At 40.6% G+C, this 19,237-nt stretch overlaps 1 protein-coding gene across 1 annotated transcript in view; it reads left to right on the top strand.

Annotated features, from left to right (window-relative positions):
• Nucleotides 1-17,795, top strand: part of fgf11a (fibroblast growth factor 11a) — a 105,002-nt gene extending 87,207 nt beyond the window's left edge. The window contains exons 4-5 of the mRNA XM_067446976.1: nucleotides 11,521-11,719; nucleotides 16,270-17,795. Coding sequence (XP_067303077.1) covers nucleotides 11,521-11,719; nucleotides 16,270-16,406 — 336 coding nt within the window. The 3' untranslated portion in view covers nucleotides 16,407-17,795. The remainder of the gene's footprint in view (nucleotides 1-11,520; nucleotides 11,720-16,269) is intronic.
• Nucleotides 17,796-19,237: the final 1,442 nt, after the last annotated feature.

Genomic DNA, 19,237 nt, shown 5'->3' with positions numbered 1-19,237 from the left:
CATTATCTAGAAGCAAAAAGTGAATTAATGGATTGATTAATAAATTAATCAATATATTATATATGACATTATGTGACACAATCTGTTCCATTGCATACTCCTAGTAACTTAAACCAATAAAGATATGATTTTGTATTGTGAATGTGAACATTTTTCCTGTTTGTAAACAAATAAAACTCACGAATAAAGGAAGTATGCTAAATAAATGCATGCACACAAGGAAAAACACACACACTTTCACATGATTATAGAAGGATAAGCCTATACTTGTCTCTAATGTATGAAGTCATAGGCTAGTGCGGATTAAATAAATAAATAGATAAATATATGCGGCAGAACAAAAGCCAAATAAATGATCAACTTTATTGGGCGAAATCAAATGAAAGTGTTCCCACATTTCAGAACGCCCTCTCTTTGCAACAGGGTCCATAACAAACTCGCGCAATACAAAAAACCCGCTCAATGCAACGCAATACACCTCACAGGCACGCCCTGTGTCGCGCATTTTTAAACCTTTCTGAATCAGTCACGTGGGTGTTTGTGAAACGAAAGGTGTGTTCGACATCGGCTGCGGGTGGATGCATGCGATCGGCGAGAGTAGCCGCGTGCAGGCGGGGAGGAGCTGCAGACGGAGACGTGAAGTCGGACACTTTCTGCTTCCCGTGGTGACGCTTGAGCTGTGTTTGCAAACTTTATCACAGCTGAAGTTAAATAAATGCAGTATTTCTCAAATACACAGATGTTTCAAATGATATTTTCATCCAATACTTTATATACTGCTTAATAAAGCGTCTATTTGGAAAAAGATTAAAGTTCAACATATAAACCACATCAATGAAGTGGTGTCAACGGATTTGATCAGTTTTAGTTTGATAAACATGACAATATAACATCGCGACTACATGAAAAGAGGTTTTACTATTATAAATAAATGATTTGTGAGCATTAGCATAACGTAAGGTTTTAGAATAAACACGAAACGCACGTGTTCGCTGTCATACGGCGAATCGGCCAATCGTGGATCAGCTGTGTCGTCATCAGAGCTTGTAGGCTTGTTCGACTTCCCCTAGCGATGCGCAGACCGATCGGCGGCTGACTTGAAGCAGTGCATGCCGGTTAGAAATTTTGTCCAACTTGAGACAGCGCCGACGGCACGTGACTGTGACGTATGTCAACAAAGTACCGCGAGAGCGATTCGAGAGCAGCCGGCTGATGCAGCCGCTGCAGATTCTCAAGGGGGACTGCAGGAGGATGCACAAGCTCTGATGACGACACAGCTGATCCACGATTGGCCGATTCACCGCATGACAGCGACCACGTGTGTTTCATGTTTATTCTAAAACCTTACGTTATGCTAATGCTCACAAATCATTTATTTATAATAGTAAAACCTCTTTTCATGTAGTCGCGATGTTATATTGTCATGTTTATCAAACTAAAACTGATAAAAACCGTTGACAGCACTTCATTGATAGTGTAGGTTTATATGTTGAACTTTAATCTTGTCCAAATAGACGCTTTATTAAACAGTACATAAAGTATTGGATGAAAATATAATTTGAAACATCTGTGTATTTGAGAAATACTGCATTTATTTAACTTCAGCTGTGATAAAGTTTGCAAACACAGCTCCACCGTCACCACGGGAAGCAGAAAGTAGGCTTGTTTGAGATGAGCAAAATCTGCGCAGAACCGATCACCGGTGATCAGCGCGAGATGCATGCCGGTTAGAAATGTGTCCGAGGGCGGTCCGCCTTGCTCTGATGTCATGCTGACGTATGTCAAAAATCTCTCGCGATGGCGAGGCGGATGTGTCGGATTCTGCAGTCGAGCGCAGTTGCTCTCCACCGACTGCGCTGACCAAAAGCATGATGGGAAACGACTTGCTGACGAAACAGCTTAATGCTTATTGGCTTAAACAACCGTGATGTATTTTTCTTTTTTTAAATGTTTGATTTTAAAACTCTGATATCATGTTTTAATGTGTGTAAATTATGTGTGAATATTCCCAAACTCTCGGACAGTGCGATCTCCAAGGGGGTAATCTAGCGCTCGGAAAGCGTTCCACCCATAGGGGCTGCCATTGCTAACCAAGCCATCACCTGCTGTTAGCATCCCATTGACTCCCATTCATTTTTGAGTCACTTTGACAGTGAATAACTTTACATCTGAGACGTTTAAAGACTCCATTTGTCCATTGTATATTTCTAAAGAAACACGACAATGTATAAAAGGCTCCATTACCTTGTATTTTACACTATCGCCCCGCAGAAGCTGTTTTTGTAAAAATAGGCTAACGATTGCGTCATAACCAACGCGACTCTGTCGCACAGTTGAGAAATTACCGTATAGACCGGAGGGGACGCTCGCAGGCAATCTTTTACTGTCTATCAGACAGTCGGGGGGACGTGGAGACATGTCCTGGAGACTAGTCTGATAAAGTCAAGGGGGAAGAATGGGGAGAAGCCCATAGTGAGCCAAAAGCAACGGGAGAAAATATTTAAACAACGTGATTCAGATTTCGCTTTCCACATCTACTAGAAGACTCACAGCTGTCAGACAGGAGGCTCACGTCACATCTACGTCGTCAAGCTCAGTCTGAGCCTGCGCAGTTCGCTCAGCCATCAGGAAGTGAGTGCCCCTAGGTTGACTTCATTCTTTCGCCGTTGACGTCAATGGGGTCGCTGTGTCCATTTCTTTTACTGTCTATGGCGATCTCTCTGTTGGTTATGTGATTGTTGTCATATTTATAAAAATATATAAAAACATGTATGTATTAAAGTAAAAATGGTTGATAAACAGGTCTTTCGAATGGAAATAAATAACAAAAACTTTGGGTGTCTTGTTCATAATATTTATTTTCATATAAAAGCAACAGAACTTAAATTACATCCAGTTTATCAGCAACAGAGCGCACGAGTGTGAATCCCGCGATATCCGCAACTGATCTCGCAGGTGTCTGATCCACTACGAGAAGAGAGAACTGTCCGGCTTGCCTGAACTTTATTCACTCCTCCCCTCACTGCAGCCGCCTAGTCTCGCCTTTTTTTCAGGCGAGGCAAGGCGCATCTCAAACAAGCCTAGTGTCCGACTTCACGTCTCTGTTTGCAGCTCCTCCCCGCCTGCACGCGGCTACTCTCGCCGATCGCATGCATCCACCCGCAGCCGATGTCGAACACACCTTGTGCATCCTCCTGCAGTCCCCCTTGAGAATAGGCTTGTTTGAGATGAGCAAAATCTGCGCAGAACCGATCACCGGTGATCAGCGCGAGATGCATGCCGGTTAGAAATGTGTCCGAGGGCGGTCCGCCTTGCTCTGATGTCATGCCGACGTATGTCAAAAATCTCTCGCGATGGCGAGGCGGATGTGTCGGATTCTGCAGTCGAGCGCAGTTGCTCTCCACCGACTGCGCTGACCAAAAGCACGATGGGAAACGACTTGCTGACGACACAGCTTAATGCTTATTGGTTTAAACAACCGTGATGTAATGTTGCTTTTTAAAATATTTGATTTTAAAACTCTGATATCATGTTTAAATGTGTATAAATTATGTGTGAATATTCCCAAACTCTCGGACAGTGCGATCTCTCTGTGGGTTATGTGATTGTTGTCATATTAATAAAAATATATAAAAACATGTATGTAATTAAAGTCAAAATGCTTGATAAACAGGTTTTTCGAATAGAAATAAATAACAAAATCTCTGGGTGTCTTGTTCATAATATTTATTTTCATATAAAAGCACCAGAACTTAAATTACATCCAGTTTATCAGCAACAGAGCGCACGAGTGTGAATCCCGCGAAATCCGCAACTGATCTCGCAGGTGTCTGATCCACTACGATAAGAGAGAACTGTCCGGCTTGCCTGAACTTTATTCACTCCTCCCCTCACTGCAGCCGCCTAGTCTCGCCTTTTTTTCAGGCGAGGCAAGGCGCATCTCAAACAAGCCTAACCTCTCGAATCGCTCTCGCGGTACTTTGTTGACATACGTAACACTCACGTGCCGTCGGCGCTGTCTCAAGTCGGACAAAATTTCTAACCGGCATGCACTGCTTTAAGTCAGCCGCCGATCGGTCTGCGCATCGCTAGGGGAAGTCGAACAAGCCTGAAGCTTCGGACGTCATTGGTCACGTGGTTTTGATAGAACGAATCAAGCATCGATACAAAGCTTCACAGAAAATAGTTTCATTTTTTTTGACACACGCTTCGGAGCTTTGGTGTCACTGTTAACATCACTATTCAGAACGGCTTATCTGAATCCTATGGGTGACGTCACGGACATTTCGTCCATATTTTTTTTACAGTCTATGATCCAGACATTCGGCCGTCAGTCTGAAGGTCTGGTTATGCGAGACTATGTACATGGTGATGTGACTCAGTATAATTTTAATATTGTATAATTGTTTGTGTGGATATTTTACGCATTTTCTGCTGCGTCACATGCAGGTTGTGGTAAGAATGACTGGACGGTGGACACCAATAATAAGCCAAAGACTTAGAGTGGAGTGGATGAGCCGCAAACTCCAGGGAGCAATGTCAGGGTGTGTGTGTGTGTGTGTGTGTGTGTGTGTGTGTGTGTGTGTGTGTGTGTGTGTGTGTGTGTGATATGTGTTTTGCTATGCCCAGTAGTTCTGGCAGGATTATTACTCATTTCAAGATGAGGGTGTTTCTGCTCATGGCCCTCAGCACCCTGGCGCTGACACTCACACACCTGGATCTGAGCCTCAGGTCCCCACACACCCATGCTGATGAAATAATTAGTCTAACTGCTGATCCCGAATGATTCTAGCTGACCTTAGACCACCTAGCCCACAAGAACATGTACACACACTTCTTTTTTCTTTTTCTTTTTCCTTCTTGTACACACCTGCACTCTTTCCATCTCTTCACACACACAAAAACTTGTGACCTTGCCTGCCCTGTTTATAATGGACTTGATTGGTCCTCATTGAGTCAGCAGTCTATTCTCTCAAAGAGCATAACATCGATGCATGTGTGTGTGGGCATGTTTTTGTGACATATGAGGACACAAATGTGAATAATGACCTGGGTATGACATAGGTTTTACAAGGAGAGGGTGTAATATGAGGACATTGGCCATGTCCCCACTTTTCAAAATGCTTATAAATCTTACAGGATACATTCTTTTGAGAAAGTAAAATGCAGAATGTTTCCTGTGATGGGTAGGTTTAGGGGCAGGGGCAGTGGTAAGGGGACAGAAAATACGGTTTGTACAGTATAATAACCATTACGCCTATGGAGAGTCCCTGTAAACCACATAGACCAACATGTGTGTGTGTGTGTGTGTGTGTGTGTGTGTGTGTGTGTGTGTGTGTGTGTGTGTGTGTGTGTGTGTGTGTGTGTGTGTGTGTGTGTGTGTGTGTGTGTGTGTGTGTGTGTGTGTGTGTACTTGTTTACATATACAAATGTCCCCACAATGTAATATAAACCTGAGATCACCTACATTGTGGGGAACAGCCAGCGGTCCCCACAATATAAATGGATTTAGAAACATTCACTCTAAAAATTCTGAGTAAAAAACAACCCAATGTTGGGTCAAATAGACTAACCAAGCAGTTGGGTTGTTTTAACCCAGCGATTGGGTTGTCTTAAGCAAATATTTAACCCAACCGCAGGATTAAAACAACCCAATCGCTGGGTTAAAACAACCCAATGGCTGGGTTAGTCCATATTTGACCCAACATTGGTTTAAAACAACCGAACATTTTTTAGAGTGTAGCCTACTAAATTATGTTTTTTTGAAAATGTAAAAATGCAGAATGTTTCCTGTGATGGGTAGGTTTACACAAATATGCTGGGTTAAAAACAACCCAGATTGGGTTGTTTGAACCAAATGAATGGACCCGGTCATGAATGGACCCGGTTTTACCCCAGCATATTTTAGAGTGTAGGGGCAAGTGTGTGTGCGTGCGGGCGTATGTGTGTGCGTGTGTGTGTATGTGTGTGTGCGCGAGCGAGCAAGCAGTGATGTGCTGAAGGAGAAAAGAGCGAGAAAGTCTGTCTTGAAGGAGCTTATTGTGTTATTTTGTCTTGGAAACTCCCCAATCTCTCAGCTGGCTCGAGCCAAGGAGAAAAGCAGAGGACGAGTGCGCCGCCACAGCTGCTGTGAGGTCAGCAGTGCAGGGACGAGCAGGTGTTCTGCCAAGGAAACCCACCTCTCGTGCTGACCTGGGGTCAGTCTGTTGTCAGTCTTGTAATGGCCTCCTTGAGAACAGCAGTGCGCTGGGCTGTTCTCAGACCTGTGCTTGAGGAAGTTTCGTAAAGTGTCTCAAGTCTGGGTAAAGGAAGAAAACACGTCTGCCTGTTTCGTTTTTTAGTGCTGTAAAACACGAGGTGTTATTGCTGCCTCTGCAATTACAATCTCATTAGATCTCATTACAATACAACAGCATGTTTGTCCTCTTTGAAATGAATTGCAATTAATTTGATTAATCATTATGCTGTGAAATACTGCACATTTATTTACCCTCCATTTATTTGTTACTGAGTCATTCGATACATTTTCTCCCACCTTGAAGTTCATCTGACGTCTTCCTCATGCCCCATCATTCTGCAAGCTCGTCAATGCTCACTGGTGTGTTAAACCCCTTCTTAGTAAGCAGTTTTTGGATCGCCTCATACCTGTGCACACACATCTATCCAGCTAAATCAAAGTCTTATATCAGCTTTTATTATTTTATTTTTTTTGAAGAAATTCTCATTGACATTTTGCTGCAGTCTTACATTAAATCAATTCACCCGTAGTTAAAGTAAAAGCAAGCTGTGTGTGTGTGTGTGTGTGTGTGTGTGTGTGTGTGTGTGTGTGTGTGTGTGTGTGTGTGTGTGTGTGTGTGTGTGTGTGTGTGTGTGTGTGTGTGTGTGTGTGTGTGTGTGTGTGTGTGTGTTATCAGGGGGGAAAAATCTCCACAAAGATGGCGATATGTGAGATTATTGTCTTTGTGGAAACATTTTTTTTGGTCCCCACGAGGAAAACAGCTTATAAATCATACTACGTGGTTACATTTTGAAAATTGCAGAACATTTTCTGTGATAGGTAGTTTAGGGTTAGGGAATAAGATATACAGTTTGTACAGTATAAAAGTAATTATATCCATAGAAATTTCCCATAAAACATGAAAACATAACATTCTTTAAAATCCTTGTTTAGACTCAGGTTCCACAATTAAAGGGGTCATAACACACACAGTTTCTCATGTTAATCTTGAGTACAGAGTAGTATTTTAATCCGTCATATCTTCAAATAGTCTTTAGTATTATCAGATTTATAAAAGACAGATACACTGTACCGAATCTTTTTACGAAAACAGCCCGGATTGTGGAGGCCTGCAATGGGCGGAGCTAAACTCACGAGCACACACATCTATGACACACACAGACACACACACTACATCATTTTATTATCCCAGGATAACTTTTGATTCACTATACATTCGTGTTGTTGACATTATATGCACGTATGCGTCGATTCCCAACAAAGCAGATATTTGATGCAGTTTTACTCACCACCTGCGGTTTCCACTCATGACCGAGATCTTTTATCACTGATTCTGGGACCGCTCCATCTTTCAGTTTCTGCTAATCCAGCGCCGAACTGGGCCTGGTTTATAAAACATTCATCACCGAAATGCTGGGAACAAAAAAAAACACACTTGCAAAACTTCATTGCTGCCCTGGAAAAAAACTGCATCCACTGTCCCCTTAACACTGGTTTCTTTGTGAAGCTGAACTTTAGTGACTGTTGATTTTGTGGTCTAAAAACTAAGGGTGCGTTCACACTTGTAGTTCGGTTCGTTTGGTTCGTTTGGTCCGGACCAAAAAACAAAAACAAACATAATAGTCCTGGTCCGCTTAGCGTTCACACTGGCATTTTTAACAGCGAACCTAAAGTTACCGAACCAAAGGCACAGGGAGACGGTCACAACCTGATTGGTCGGTTTATATGACGTAGGAGTTCGTTTACCGAACATTCAAAACAATGCTGTGTGCGGATTACAGGCGCGGGTATTTTATGCGTGTACATATGGCATTATTTTTTACCAGAGAACTCATGAAGAGCTCATGAAATGTTCAAAACAACGCTGTGTGCTGATTAAACGCGATCATTTTATGTGTGTACATGTGGCATTATTTTTACCCGCTGAGAACTCATGAAGAGCTCATAAAATGTTCAAAACATTCAAAACAGCAGCAGGATTTCCTCCGTTGTGCAGAAAAGAGACGGCCGTTCTGTCGTCTGTACCTGCTAATAATGGGCAACATTATTAGTTTGGTCCGTGTTGCGTTCATATATTAATCGAACCGCACCAGAGTTCGTTTGGAAGCGGACCGAGACCCATCTTTTTAGCGCTCTCGGTCCGCTTGTTTGGTGCGCACCAGGGTTCGGATGGCAGCGTTCACATATGTTCAAATGAACCGCACTAAACGAGCAATCGCACCAGGGTTCGTTTTAATCGAACCAAACATGACAAGTGTGAACGCACCCTAAATGACAGTGCCGTCGACGGCTTTTGTAACCCAAAAAAAGCCTGTTGATGGGCGCGCTCTTGCCCTCACTCTGGTTAAAGTGCTCACACTCTCATCCGGGAGAAGTGCCCATACAACAGGGCCATACTCCGAGAGAAAAAAAAATCATTCTGAAACTAGTTTGAACCCTGGAGGAGTGTATTTGTCACAGAAATACACTGTCATACGTCCAGCTCGCTTTTTTAAATTTTGGCCACTTGAGAAATCTTTAACAGTGTACTTTAACACTCACTAAATGGCAAATGTCAGTAAATATTGGCTTTAGAAAATAAATGAATCATCTGTCAGAACTTATTCGGATATGCAACATGATTGAAATTGGCCCCTACTGGCCCCTATATAAGATAAATATAATTTTTGACAAATGCTCAACACAGTATGACCGTAAATAAACAACCCCTTTGTTGTTTCAAACCCATGGCCATCTTTTTTTAAATTTATTTAACTAGTTCATACAGTGTTATTATCTATGGAAACCTGTTTCCGCCACACAAAAAAAGGTGTAATTGCGACTTATTTCAGAATCCTGACCTTTTTTCTAACAATTGTGTGATATAAAGTCACAATTCTGACTTTATTTCTCAGAATTCTGACTTTATTTCATGCAATTGTTAGAAAAAAGTCAGAATTTTAAGATAAAAAGTCGAAATTACTCTTTTTATTTTTTTATTTAGTGGCAGAAAGGGGCTTCCATAGTAATCCGTCAAGCTTTAAAAGGGACAAAAAGAGTCGTTTAAATGTTTATATTTATATAAGGTGTGCAGGTTTGAAGTGATGTGAGTACATATTGGAGGGGGCGGGGGTCATTTCTGGGTGAACTATCCCTTTAAATGTTAGTGATGTTGTGCCTGTGTGAGAGTCTGATGAGGCAGCTCTCCTGTCAACATGCCAGTCCTCACTCCTGATTGCTCGGCCATTTTTGAGGATTCAGAGGATTCTCAAGCATCCAGCGTCTTCATTAACTTTATGCAACATAACATGTCAAAAGTCCTTCAGTAATAACCAGATTTCTCTAAATCACCCAATCCTAGATTAAAAGGGCCGGGGAGGGAGGGGAAAAAGAAAGTGCGAGAGACTTTCCTCTGGCTGAGCAGCTCCAGTAACGCTCGATGAGTTGACTCGCGTGTGCTGCTCTGACATCTGCTGGAGATGGAGAGCACTGCAGGCTGGAGGAGAAAAACAGCAGAGGTGGAAGAGACTGCTAGAGGTCAACCTAATTGCTCTTCTCCTTTATGGAGAACAGGGAACCCTTAAAGGGTTAGTTCACAAGAACATTTAATTACTCACCCTCAAACCCTCTCGGGGTTCATCAAAAATATCTTTATTTGTGTTTCGAAAGTCTTACGGGTTTGGAACAACTTGAGGGTGAGAAATTAATGAGTTTTTATTTTTGGGTGAACTATCTCTTTAAGGCTAGGGTAGGTAACACCTGTTGTTATACTGGTTGCATCTCTTCACAGCCTGAAAGCAATCAACAACAGACATGGTCTATATATATATATATATAAGTAAATCTAGCTTGGGATTGTGTCAAAGATTGCGCCGTGACACCGTATGTTCACCCGGACAGAAAACTTGTGCTCGCTAAATGTGCAATAAGAAAGTGTGTCTGAGGTTTTAGCTTTGCTCCTTTACTCTTACTCGGTACACTAATGCTTTCACACTCCATCATCTTCAGCTGGAAGCTCCAGTTCAATTAAATTTGGTGATTAATTCATTCATTAAAGTTGGCAAAGACTTTTACTTTTAGCTCTTTACTTGGAATGGTGTTTAATGTCCAGTTCAAGCCTTGATGAATGTAAAAAAATATATAAATAAATGCAATTAAATCTTATTATTCGTTATTATATTATATTTACAGTGTAAACATGCATTTAATTATTATTATTATTATTATTAGTAGTAGTAGTAGTAGTAGTAGTAGTAGTAGTATTAATAATAATAATAATAATGACATGCTTTTCTTTGACACAATTTAATTACAGATTTAATTACAGATATTCAATTAAGCCTACAAACTACCTGTACATTTTTTATGGTTTTATGGAGAAGGCTTGAAAAATTAAAAATAAAGCCTTCTTCATAAAACTATCATAAAACAATCATAAAGTACCATAAAACTATCATAAAACAATAAAATGATTTGAATCTTTCCATAAATGTAACAATTGTATTATTCACTATTATATTATATTAATGAATTTTAAAAGTAAATTATGATTATGTTTTATGAAGAAGGCTTGATTTTACTTTGGTGACACAGAGAGGAGTGTTTCAAAAGAAAACACACTAGAGAGAGAGAGAGAGAGAGAGAGAGAGAGAGAGAGAGAGAGAGAGAGAGAGAGAGAGAGAGAGAGAGAGAGAGAGAGAGAGAGAGAGAGAGAGAGAGAGAGAGAGAGAGAGAGAGAGAGAGAGGAGAGAGAGAGGAGAGAGAGAGGGGAGTAAACCCCTTATTCAGCTGCTCTGCTCACCAGTCACACCAAGGATCCCAATCAATCCTGGAAATTGGTTTGTTCCCTGACAAGGTTACGAAATGACAGGGTGGTAGAGAGAGAGAGAGAGAGAGAGAGAGAGAGAGAGAGAGAGAGAGAGAGAGAGAGAGAGAGAGAGAGAGAGAGAGAGAGAGAGAGAGAGAGAGAGAGATGTCGGTCTTTACTTACTGACAGGCTGCTATCTCCAGCAGGGATGATGAAAGTCGGGGGATTTGGGTGCGTTTGGGATTGTGGCAAAGATTACGCTGCGACACTCACTGTGCTCTCACCTGAACAGAACACATGTGGTCGATAAATATGAAATAAGAAAGTGTGTGTAGTTTCCTCATTTACTGTTCCTCAGTACACTAATGCTCTCACACTTGTGTCACAGTGAAATGTGAGGCCCATTTTGCTCCCGTCCCCTGATCTGAACTCATATGAGCCAGCCGTTACTGTCCATTATTCTGGTTAACTCACTATCTGTGTATCTCTGTTACAGGAACATTTCACGCCTGAGTGTAAGTTCAAGGAGTGTGTATTTGAGAACTATTATGTGACGTATTCCTCGATCTTGTACCGCCAAACGCAGTCGGGTCGGGCCTGGTACATTGGCATTAACCGGGACGGACAGGTCATGAAAGGAAATCGGGTCAAAAAGACCAAAGGAGCAGCTCACTTCCTGCCCAAGCTCATAGAGGGTACGTCTGTTTTTATAATAATACATTATGTGTCATGTGTTGATGCCATTCAAAAGGTTTGAATCAGTAAGTTTTTATTTTCATTCTTAAAAAATCTGCATTTATATTAAAGGTGCACTATGCAACTTTCCGTCCACTGGAGGGCGCCTATTCAAAACAAATGCGTAGTTTAATGATGCAAAGTCTGAGCACAGCATCTTGGGAGATGTGGTCTTCTCATCACAGCCGGTGGAAAATAGGACAGAAATCACGTTCATGCATGCGGTTATTAACGTTACTGTAGTCTAAAGCAGAGCAGGAGCGAGTGTTGTGGACCTGACCACGGCCGCTGGAGCGATTGTTAAACAAATACCTGCCTCGTTAATAACGGGACTTTTATTATGAAGAGACGGGAGACAGTCGCCGGTCGCCTGCACGGATCCGCTCTTCCGGTTATGATTTTGAGGTAACGCAGCTCTGTTTATCATATTAGATACATTTAAGTGTGTTTAAAACGATGTTTTGACGTTACTCTGTGCGTTCACTTGTTCACACTGCTAAGAGTAAAGCGCTGCTGCCAAATAAAAGCCGAAAGAGAGGGTAGCGCAGATATGACGCGATTGACAGGCGACTTCCTCAAATGCAATGCTGAAACATCCCTGTTCTTAGTTAAAATAGCAATTTTCTCACAATTTACAAATAGTTGGAAACATCTGGGATATTGTAGGTACTCAACTGATCAAAATATATAACACTGGCCTTGTGGTTTTTGGATATTTTACTGCAAAAATACTACATAGTTCACCTTTAAAAAAAAAAAAAAACGGTAATATTGTGAAATATTATTACAATCTAAATGACTGTTTTCTATTGTAATATACTGTAAAATCTAATTTATTCCTGTGATGTAAAGCTGAATATTCAGCATCATTGCTCCAGTCTTCAGTGTCACATGATCCTTCAGAAATCATACTAATGCTGATTTGCTGACATTTCTGATTATTATCAATGTTGAAAACAATGTTTTTTAAGGATTCTTCAATGAACAGAAGGTTCAGAAGAACAGCATTCGTTTAAAATAAAAAATGTATGTAACATTATAAATGTCTCCACTGATTTTGTCTTCCGCAAATACACTTAATAACCCCTGAACCTCGTAGTTGGTCCATCGGTCGTATTTTTTAAACTTCATTGTTGATTAGAATAGCAAACAACTCGCGCGCACCGGTTACTGCACGCACCGCAGCAGACTTTTAGGTTGAAATAAAATATTTGGTCAGCTCAACTAATCAGCATGTTCAGTGCCCAAGTCCCACCCCCCGAAAGTTCCTGAACTTTGATAAAGTACTAACTTGCGAGCAGAACATTTTTGAGGGGGAACTTTTTACCTGTTTCTTCCCGAAAGTTCCTGTGGAAACGCAGCTATTGTAATAGTATATTGTATATTGTATTGTAAGTTTATTAGGCTGCTGTCACTTAAAGGTGCACTATGTAGTATTTTTGCAGTAAAATATCCAAAAACCAGTAGGCCGCAGTTATATATTTTGTTCAGTTGAGTACCTACAATATCCCAAATGTTTCCAACTATTTGTAAATTGTGAGAAAATTGCTATTTTAACTCAGGACCGGGACGTGTCAGCATAGCTTTTGAGGAAGTCGCCTGTCAATTGCGTCATATCTGCGCTACCCTCGGTTTCGGGTTTTATTTGGCAGGAGCGCTTTACTCTTACCGTGCGTTCACACCGCCGCCGGCGAGAGCGTCAAAATTCGCTCTTGCCGCCCTGACAACGATGCTGTAGAAAGCTCCGTGGACGTGCTGCCGCTCTGACGTAGATCGAATGTTTTTTCTTTTTTTAAACTGTATTTAAAGAGGCCGCAAATCAAACAAGCATGTTGATGGATATACTGACCACATGTAGGGTATAAATTAACTTCATGAAATCGTTTAAATGTGAAAGTAAGAATTAATTGCACACCCGCTGAACAACGACCGTTCTAGCGCCTATAAAATAGTGTTGCGCGACTTCTTAACAAATTACACATCACTATGAATGATCTTGTCATAAATGATAGGGAAACCCGCACAGCAATGATCAACCTCTCCTACAAATTGCTTGGGAACTAATGTGGTCGGAACCAAAGTTTACAGGCCTGCGTTCTCTGGATTTCTCTCAAGTGGAGCACTTCTACATTCTGACTGGTTGCCGCCGAACCGCGTCATAGCTCATTACCATAAAGTTGAGCTGATTTCAACTCTCCTCGACGCCCAAATCGTCCAAGACGCGCCGCGCCGCTCTCGCCGGAGCTCGCCGCCCGGCTCCCATTGAAAATGAATGACTTCCGGCCAGCTTGACGCTCTCGCCGCCGGCGGTGTGAACGCACAGTTAGCAGTGTGAACAAGTGAACGCACGGAGTAACGTCATAACATCGTTTTAAACACACTTAAATATATCTAAAATGATAAACAGAGCTGCGTTACCTCATAATCATAACCGGAAAAGCAGAAGTGCAGGCGCCCGGCATCTGTGTCCCGTCATAATAAAAGTCCCGCTGCTCGCGAGGCGTGTGTTTGTGTAACAATTGCTCCTGCGGCCGTGCTCAGCTCCTCAACACTCGGTCCTGCTCTGCTTTACACTACAGTAACGTTAATAATCTCATCCATCAACATGATTTCTGTCCGAGTCCGATCCCGATTCTTTTCCACCGGCTGTCAGGTGAAGACGACATGTCCCAAGATGCGCTCAAACTTTGCGTCGTCAAACTACACCTTTGTTTTGAAAAGGACAACCTCTAGCGGACGGAAAGTTGCATAGTGCACCTTTAAAGAGTGCACGGATATATATATATATATATATATAGAGAGAGAGAGAGAGAGAGAGAGAGAGAGAGAGAGAGAGAGAGAGAGAGAGAGGATACTTGTCGAGGCCGCCATTTTTTTAATGTAATTTTGTGTTAATATGTCTGAGAAGCGGCTTTCTGGGTGAATGCTTTGGATGTGTGCACACACAAAACTTCTCACACTATTGAAATGATTTCTTTAACATCTTCTTTTGCTTGAATATTTAAATTAGCAAGGCTTAAAAACACATGCAATTGATCAACTTTCATGTGCACGGTTGCTCTTTTGCGCTTATAGCAGATTAAGGAAAATAGTCAGACGCCGTAGTATAACGAGCACACTCGGGCCCTCAAGAAAGCAACCCGAATATTTACAGCAGCTGGAAGAAAACAAAACTAGAGGTATTTCGCATTTTGTGGAAAGAAAGTGTTATTGCATACAACTGGCCTTAAAAAACTGCTAGATCTCTCAATATGAGACAGTGACAATTGCGTCAACTGCCAAGCGATGTTTACACTGGCCCCGGCCATCGACAGTCTTTACTGTCAAGCCCTGAACTAATTCTGTTTCTTAGGTAATTTTTTCTGAAAAGTAATTTGTTATGTTGTTCTTCAGTAAAGGGTGCAGTTCAAACTAACTTTTCAGCAATGCTGCCATTCGGGACTGAAGAATAGGATGCAGGAAAAGAAAGTTCAACACAATGGCTGCATCCAAAATTGCATACTCTCTGGATTAGGAAAACATATTTTGAATATGTAATTACTGGTACTTAAAAAACTGGTACCCCTATAAATGTATGCTCTATATAGTATTAATGAGTGTAGTGTGAATGTAATCTGGACGTATTTCACTGCCAATAAACAAATCCTCTTCCGTGGCCTTATGGGGTAGTAAAGTGTCCATATTATGCACATTTCAGAATCTCACCGGAAGAATTATGTATTCCGGATACTTTTTACCCTCTCTTTTATGATTACTGTAAATTCGGACATACTTCTTTTGTCACATGCTGTTTTTCGCCTACAGTAGGGAAGTGTATGATTTAGGATGCAGCCTCTTACTTCAGCAATAAAAACAAAAAATGAAACACAAATGTGATGTTTATCTAAAGTCATTTTTGCTTATTTTTATGGTTGAATTTATGGAGTTCTTAAAGGGACATGGTGATGGGACTTAAGGGAAAAATATTTCGATGCTTTTTTGCATTCTCTCGCAAAAGTTTTGTGTTCCCAAGAAACTTTGCTTATGCTCATAAATCCTTTGCATTCCCTCACACAAGTTTTGCATTCCCTGGTAAACTTTGCGTTTGCTCGCAAAGAAGAAAGTTTGGCAAGCGAACACAAAGTGTCTCAGGGGAACACAAAACTTTGCATTGAAATATATCTTTTCCCTCTCATTTCATATTTTCCCATCACCATGTCCCTTTAGGATAATCGAAGGTCAGCAGCAAAGACATTGCAAAGTTAAATTATATGCATTAAGTGGTGAATATTTTGAGGTGAATAAATATCCATCTTCAGTAACGCCTCTGTACTTATTCATGATTCGCGTAACTTTTTTGAAAAAGTAAATCAGATATTTTGTTGTAAATGTAAAAGTAATGTGTTACTTTACTTGTTACTTGAAAAAAGTCATCTGATTACTTAACTCGTATTACTTGTGATTAAATAATGATTTTTCATTTCAGGGTTAACTGTCCCTTTAAGAGTCTCTTTTTCTCCTGTCTCTCCAGTTGCCATGTACAGGGAGCCATCGCTACATGATGTTGCTGAGCAAAGCCCGCCTAGGAAAACAGCCAAAACCTCAGACTCGCCCGTCCATAAAAACGGCAAGAAAGAAAAAGTGCTTCCCGTCCCCACAGCATCCTAGCGGCAGGAGAAGAAACGCTTCATTTGCAAGGACACTCCATGAGCGCCAACAGTGGCACAGGAGGTTTGGTACAAACAATGTTTTGTAGTCCCTTCACCGATCCTCAAAACTTTGACATTTCCAACAATGCATCAGGGCTCAAAAGACCCTTGCCGACAGGTCTAATGCCCACCGCACTTCTTTTTTGGTCTCTCCCGCTTCCTTAATCAAGGGAATACTGAGCAATAATAACCGTGATGGTCTGGGGTCAGAGTGTGGCGGTGCTGCTTTTGTGAAAACAGCAACACCTGAAAGAAAGGATCTTCGTCTTCCTCTCCTTTTTCTTGTATTTCAAGAAGAAACACTTCCTCTTTGTGAAGCGATTCGTGCTTTTTCCTTTGTTCGGGCATTCATAGATCCTCTAAATCTGTTTTTATTTTTAAGAGATCCCCGCCATCTCTAAGCCTTGTTTGTAATCTCCTCTCCCTTCTCTACCTCTTCTGCACTTTGATTAGCTTGAGACACAGAGGCCATTTTCCACTTCACAACACAGGAAAAGCCCCGCACACTCTCCCGGGGAACATTAAAGATGCCGCCACATGCAAACACACACACACACACACACACACACACACACAAACCAAATAACTAAATAAATAAAACTTCCCCTCCTCTTAGGATGATGATGTTTAGAGGCAGTGCAAACCTCTTCCTCTGCTCATCGGCGAGTGTGTGTGCTGAACAATACAATATCATTTTGTACGATGACTCATAACAGAGGGAGTAGGGTGGCATTATTGTTTCTTTTTGTTGTGATAATTCGTTGTTTTCCTCACTGCAATATGCCCAGAGAGCAATATTGGTACAGCTGCACTCGTTCTCCTCCTTTTTTAGCATGTGTGTTGCTTTAGACCAGGGTTTTTTTGTTTTTTTTTAAGTAGATATGCTGACTACTGAGGCTGCAAGTTTCCCAAAGTTCATGTCCCTACATTCAGTTTTATTCTATTACATTTGGCTGAGAGCAAAGGCACTTCACCCAGCCAAATGAAACAACACAAGTGCTGAAAAGGTCCGATTCTGCTTCATTTTCTTCTGATGGAACCGGGGAATGGGACCCGGAGGGGCTCATAGGGAATCTTTTTGGGAATCCTTGCACAAACAGAGCTGTAATGTCCGACCTCCAGGTGTTAATCTTATCAGTATGTAAATGAAAATGCTATAAGGAACCTGGGGACACAATGCGCTTTTTCCCTTGCAGTAAAATTTCTGATTATATTTTTATGCATATCACCTAAATTATATGTTTTAATAATACACAAGCGTTCAAATGTTTGGGGTTGGTCAAAATTTATTTGATTAAATATGCAGTAAAAATAGTGATGTTGTGAAATGTTATTACAATTTAAAATAACCTGCACACTGTAAATTAAAAAAAATCGTTGAAACTAAACATTTGAGTTAATACAATGAACATTTTTGAGAATCGACAACCTTTATTTAAATATTATTAAAAATATTTTGTAAGCATATTGGGTAATTGTGTTTTATTTGTTTTTTTTTTCATGATTTATCCATTTTTCTTTTGTGGTTCAGAAACAAGAATATTTTGAGTTTCTATTTATTAAACCAATTTCCATCATTGTATCAACTCAAATTTTTAATTTCAATAAACTCAAATTTTTAAGGCAACCAGGTTACTTACTTTTTTAAGTTAAACCAACAATATTTGATCAAAACTGAGTTTTTAGCATCATTACGGCAGTCCTCAGTCACACATGATCCTTCAGAAATCATTGCTGCTCAAGAAACATTTCTGATTATTATCAATGTTGAAAATATAGTGCTGATTCATATTTTTGAGGGAAAACTTGAGTCAAAAGAATAGTATTTATTTAAAAAAACAAATCTGTGACAGTATAAAAGTCTTTGTCACTTTTGATTAAGTTAATGCCTTCTTACTGAATTAAAAGTATTATTTTCTTTATAAAAAAATTATCTTTTTTAACTTTTAAACTTTAGTGTATAAAATGTTGGAGGGTGAAAATGTTCCTTATTTAAAGGGAACCCGTACAGAAAGATTGTGTGTGTTTTAACTGTTTTTTGTTTTATAATCTAATGTTGTTTTTGGTTGAAGTATTAGTTATATTAGAGCACATTCCCTTGTTGGTTATATAATCACTGTGGTATTAAGTGCCGAGCTTAAACAAAGTGCAAGAAATCAAACTTTTCTTCTGCTGAGCTGAATCATTTCTCATAACGTGCACCTGGTGTTGAGGAAATTATGCCTGTGATAATTATAGGTTCAGTCCCCTGCAGCAATGCATTATTGGGAGAAACAAAGTTATTAAGACCAAAGTGGAAAAACTAGAGAAATTGTTGTCATTTGAAATGTTTGCGAAATTTTTCCACATTTAGATCAGGATGTCAATCTTTCCCATATTGCAGTTTCTTTACTGCAAATCACAGCACCTGCAGGTATTCACGAACCCCCGTTATAAGTTAGTGTTTGCGTTTAACGTCACAACAGATTGTTTTTCAGAGGGACTGAATCAAAATGATATGCATCTCATTGCTTCTAGGGCTCAGTAAGACTACCGGCATCTTGATTTTTCTTCATAAACTATAATTTGTTTTGTTTTGCTCATCTCAGACTCTTGCTTTTTTTAAAGTTGTACTTCACCGCTGGCAAATGGGTTTTCAATAACATTTGCCTGCCTATACAGTAGAAAGGTTAAAAAAATTATAAATCTGTGCTAGCTGACTGGAGAAAACAGAGGGGGGGGGCAGCTGTCGTCTTCCCTTTTGCCAACTTCAATACCCACAATGCACTGGGCATGTTGCCGTCGGCCACT

This window comes from Pseudorasbora parva, chromosome 1 (assembly GCF_024679245.1).
Source record: "Pseudorasbora parva isolate DD20220531a chromosome 1, ASM2467924v1, whole genome shotgun sequence".
NCBI lineage: Eukaryota > Metazoa > Chordata > Actinopteri > Cypriniformes > Gobionidae > Pseudorasbora > Pseudorasbora parva.
Note: the sequence above shows the minus strand (reverse complement) of the source record. Positions and strands in the feature narration are given on the sequence as shown.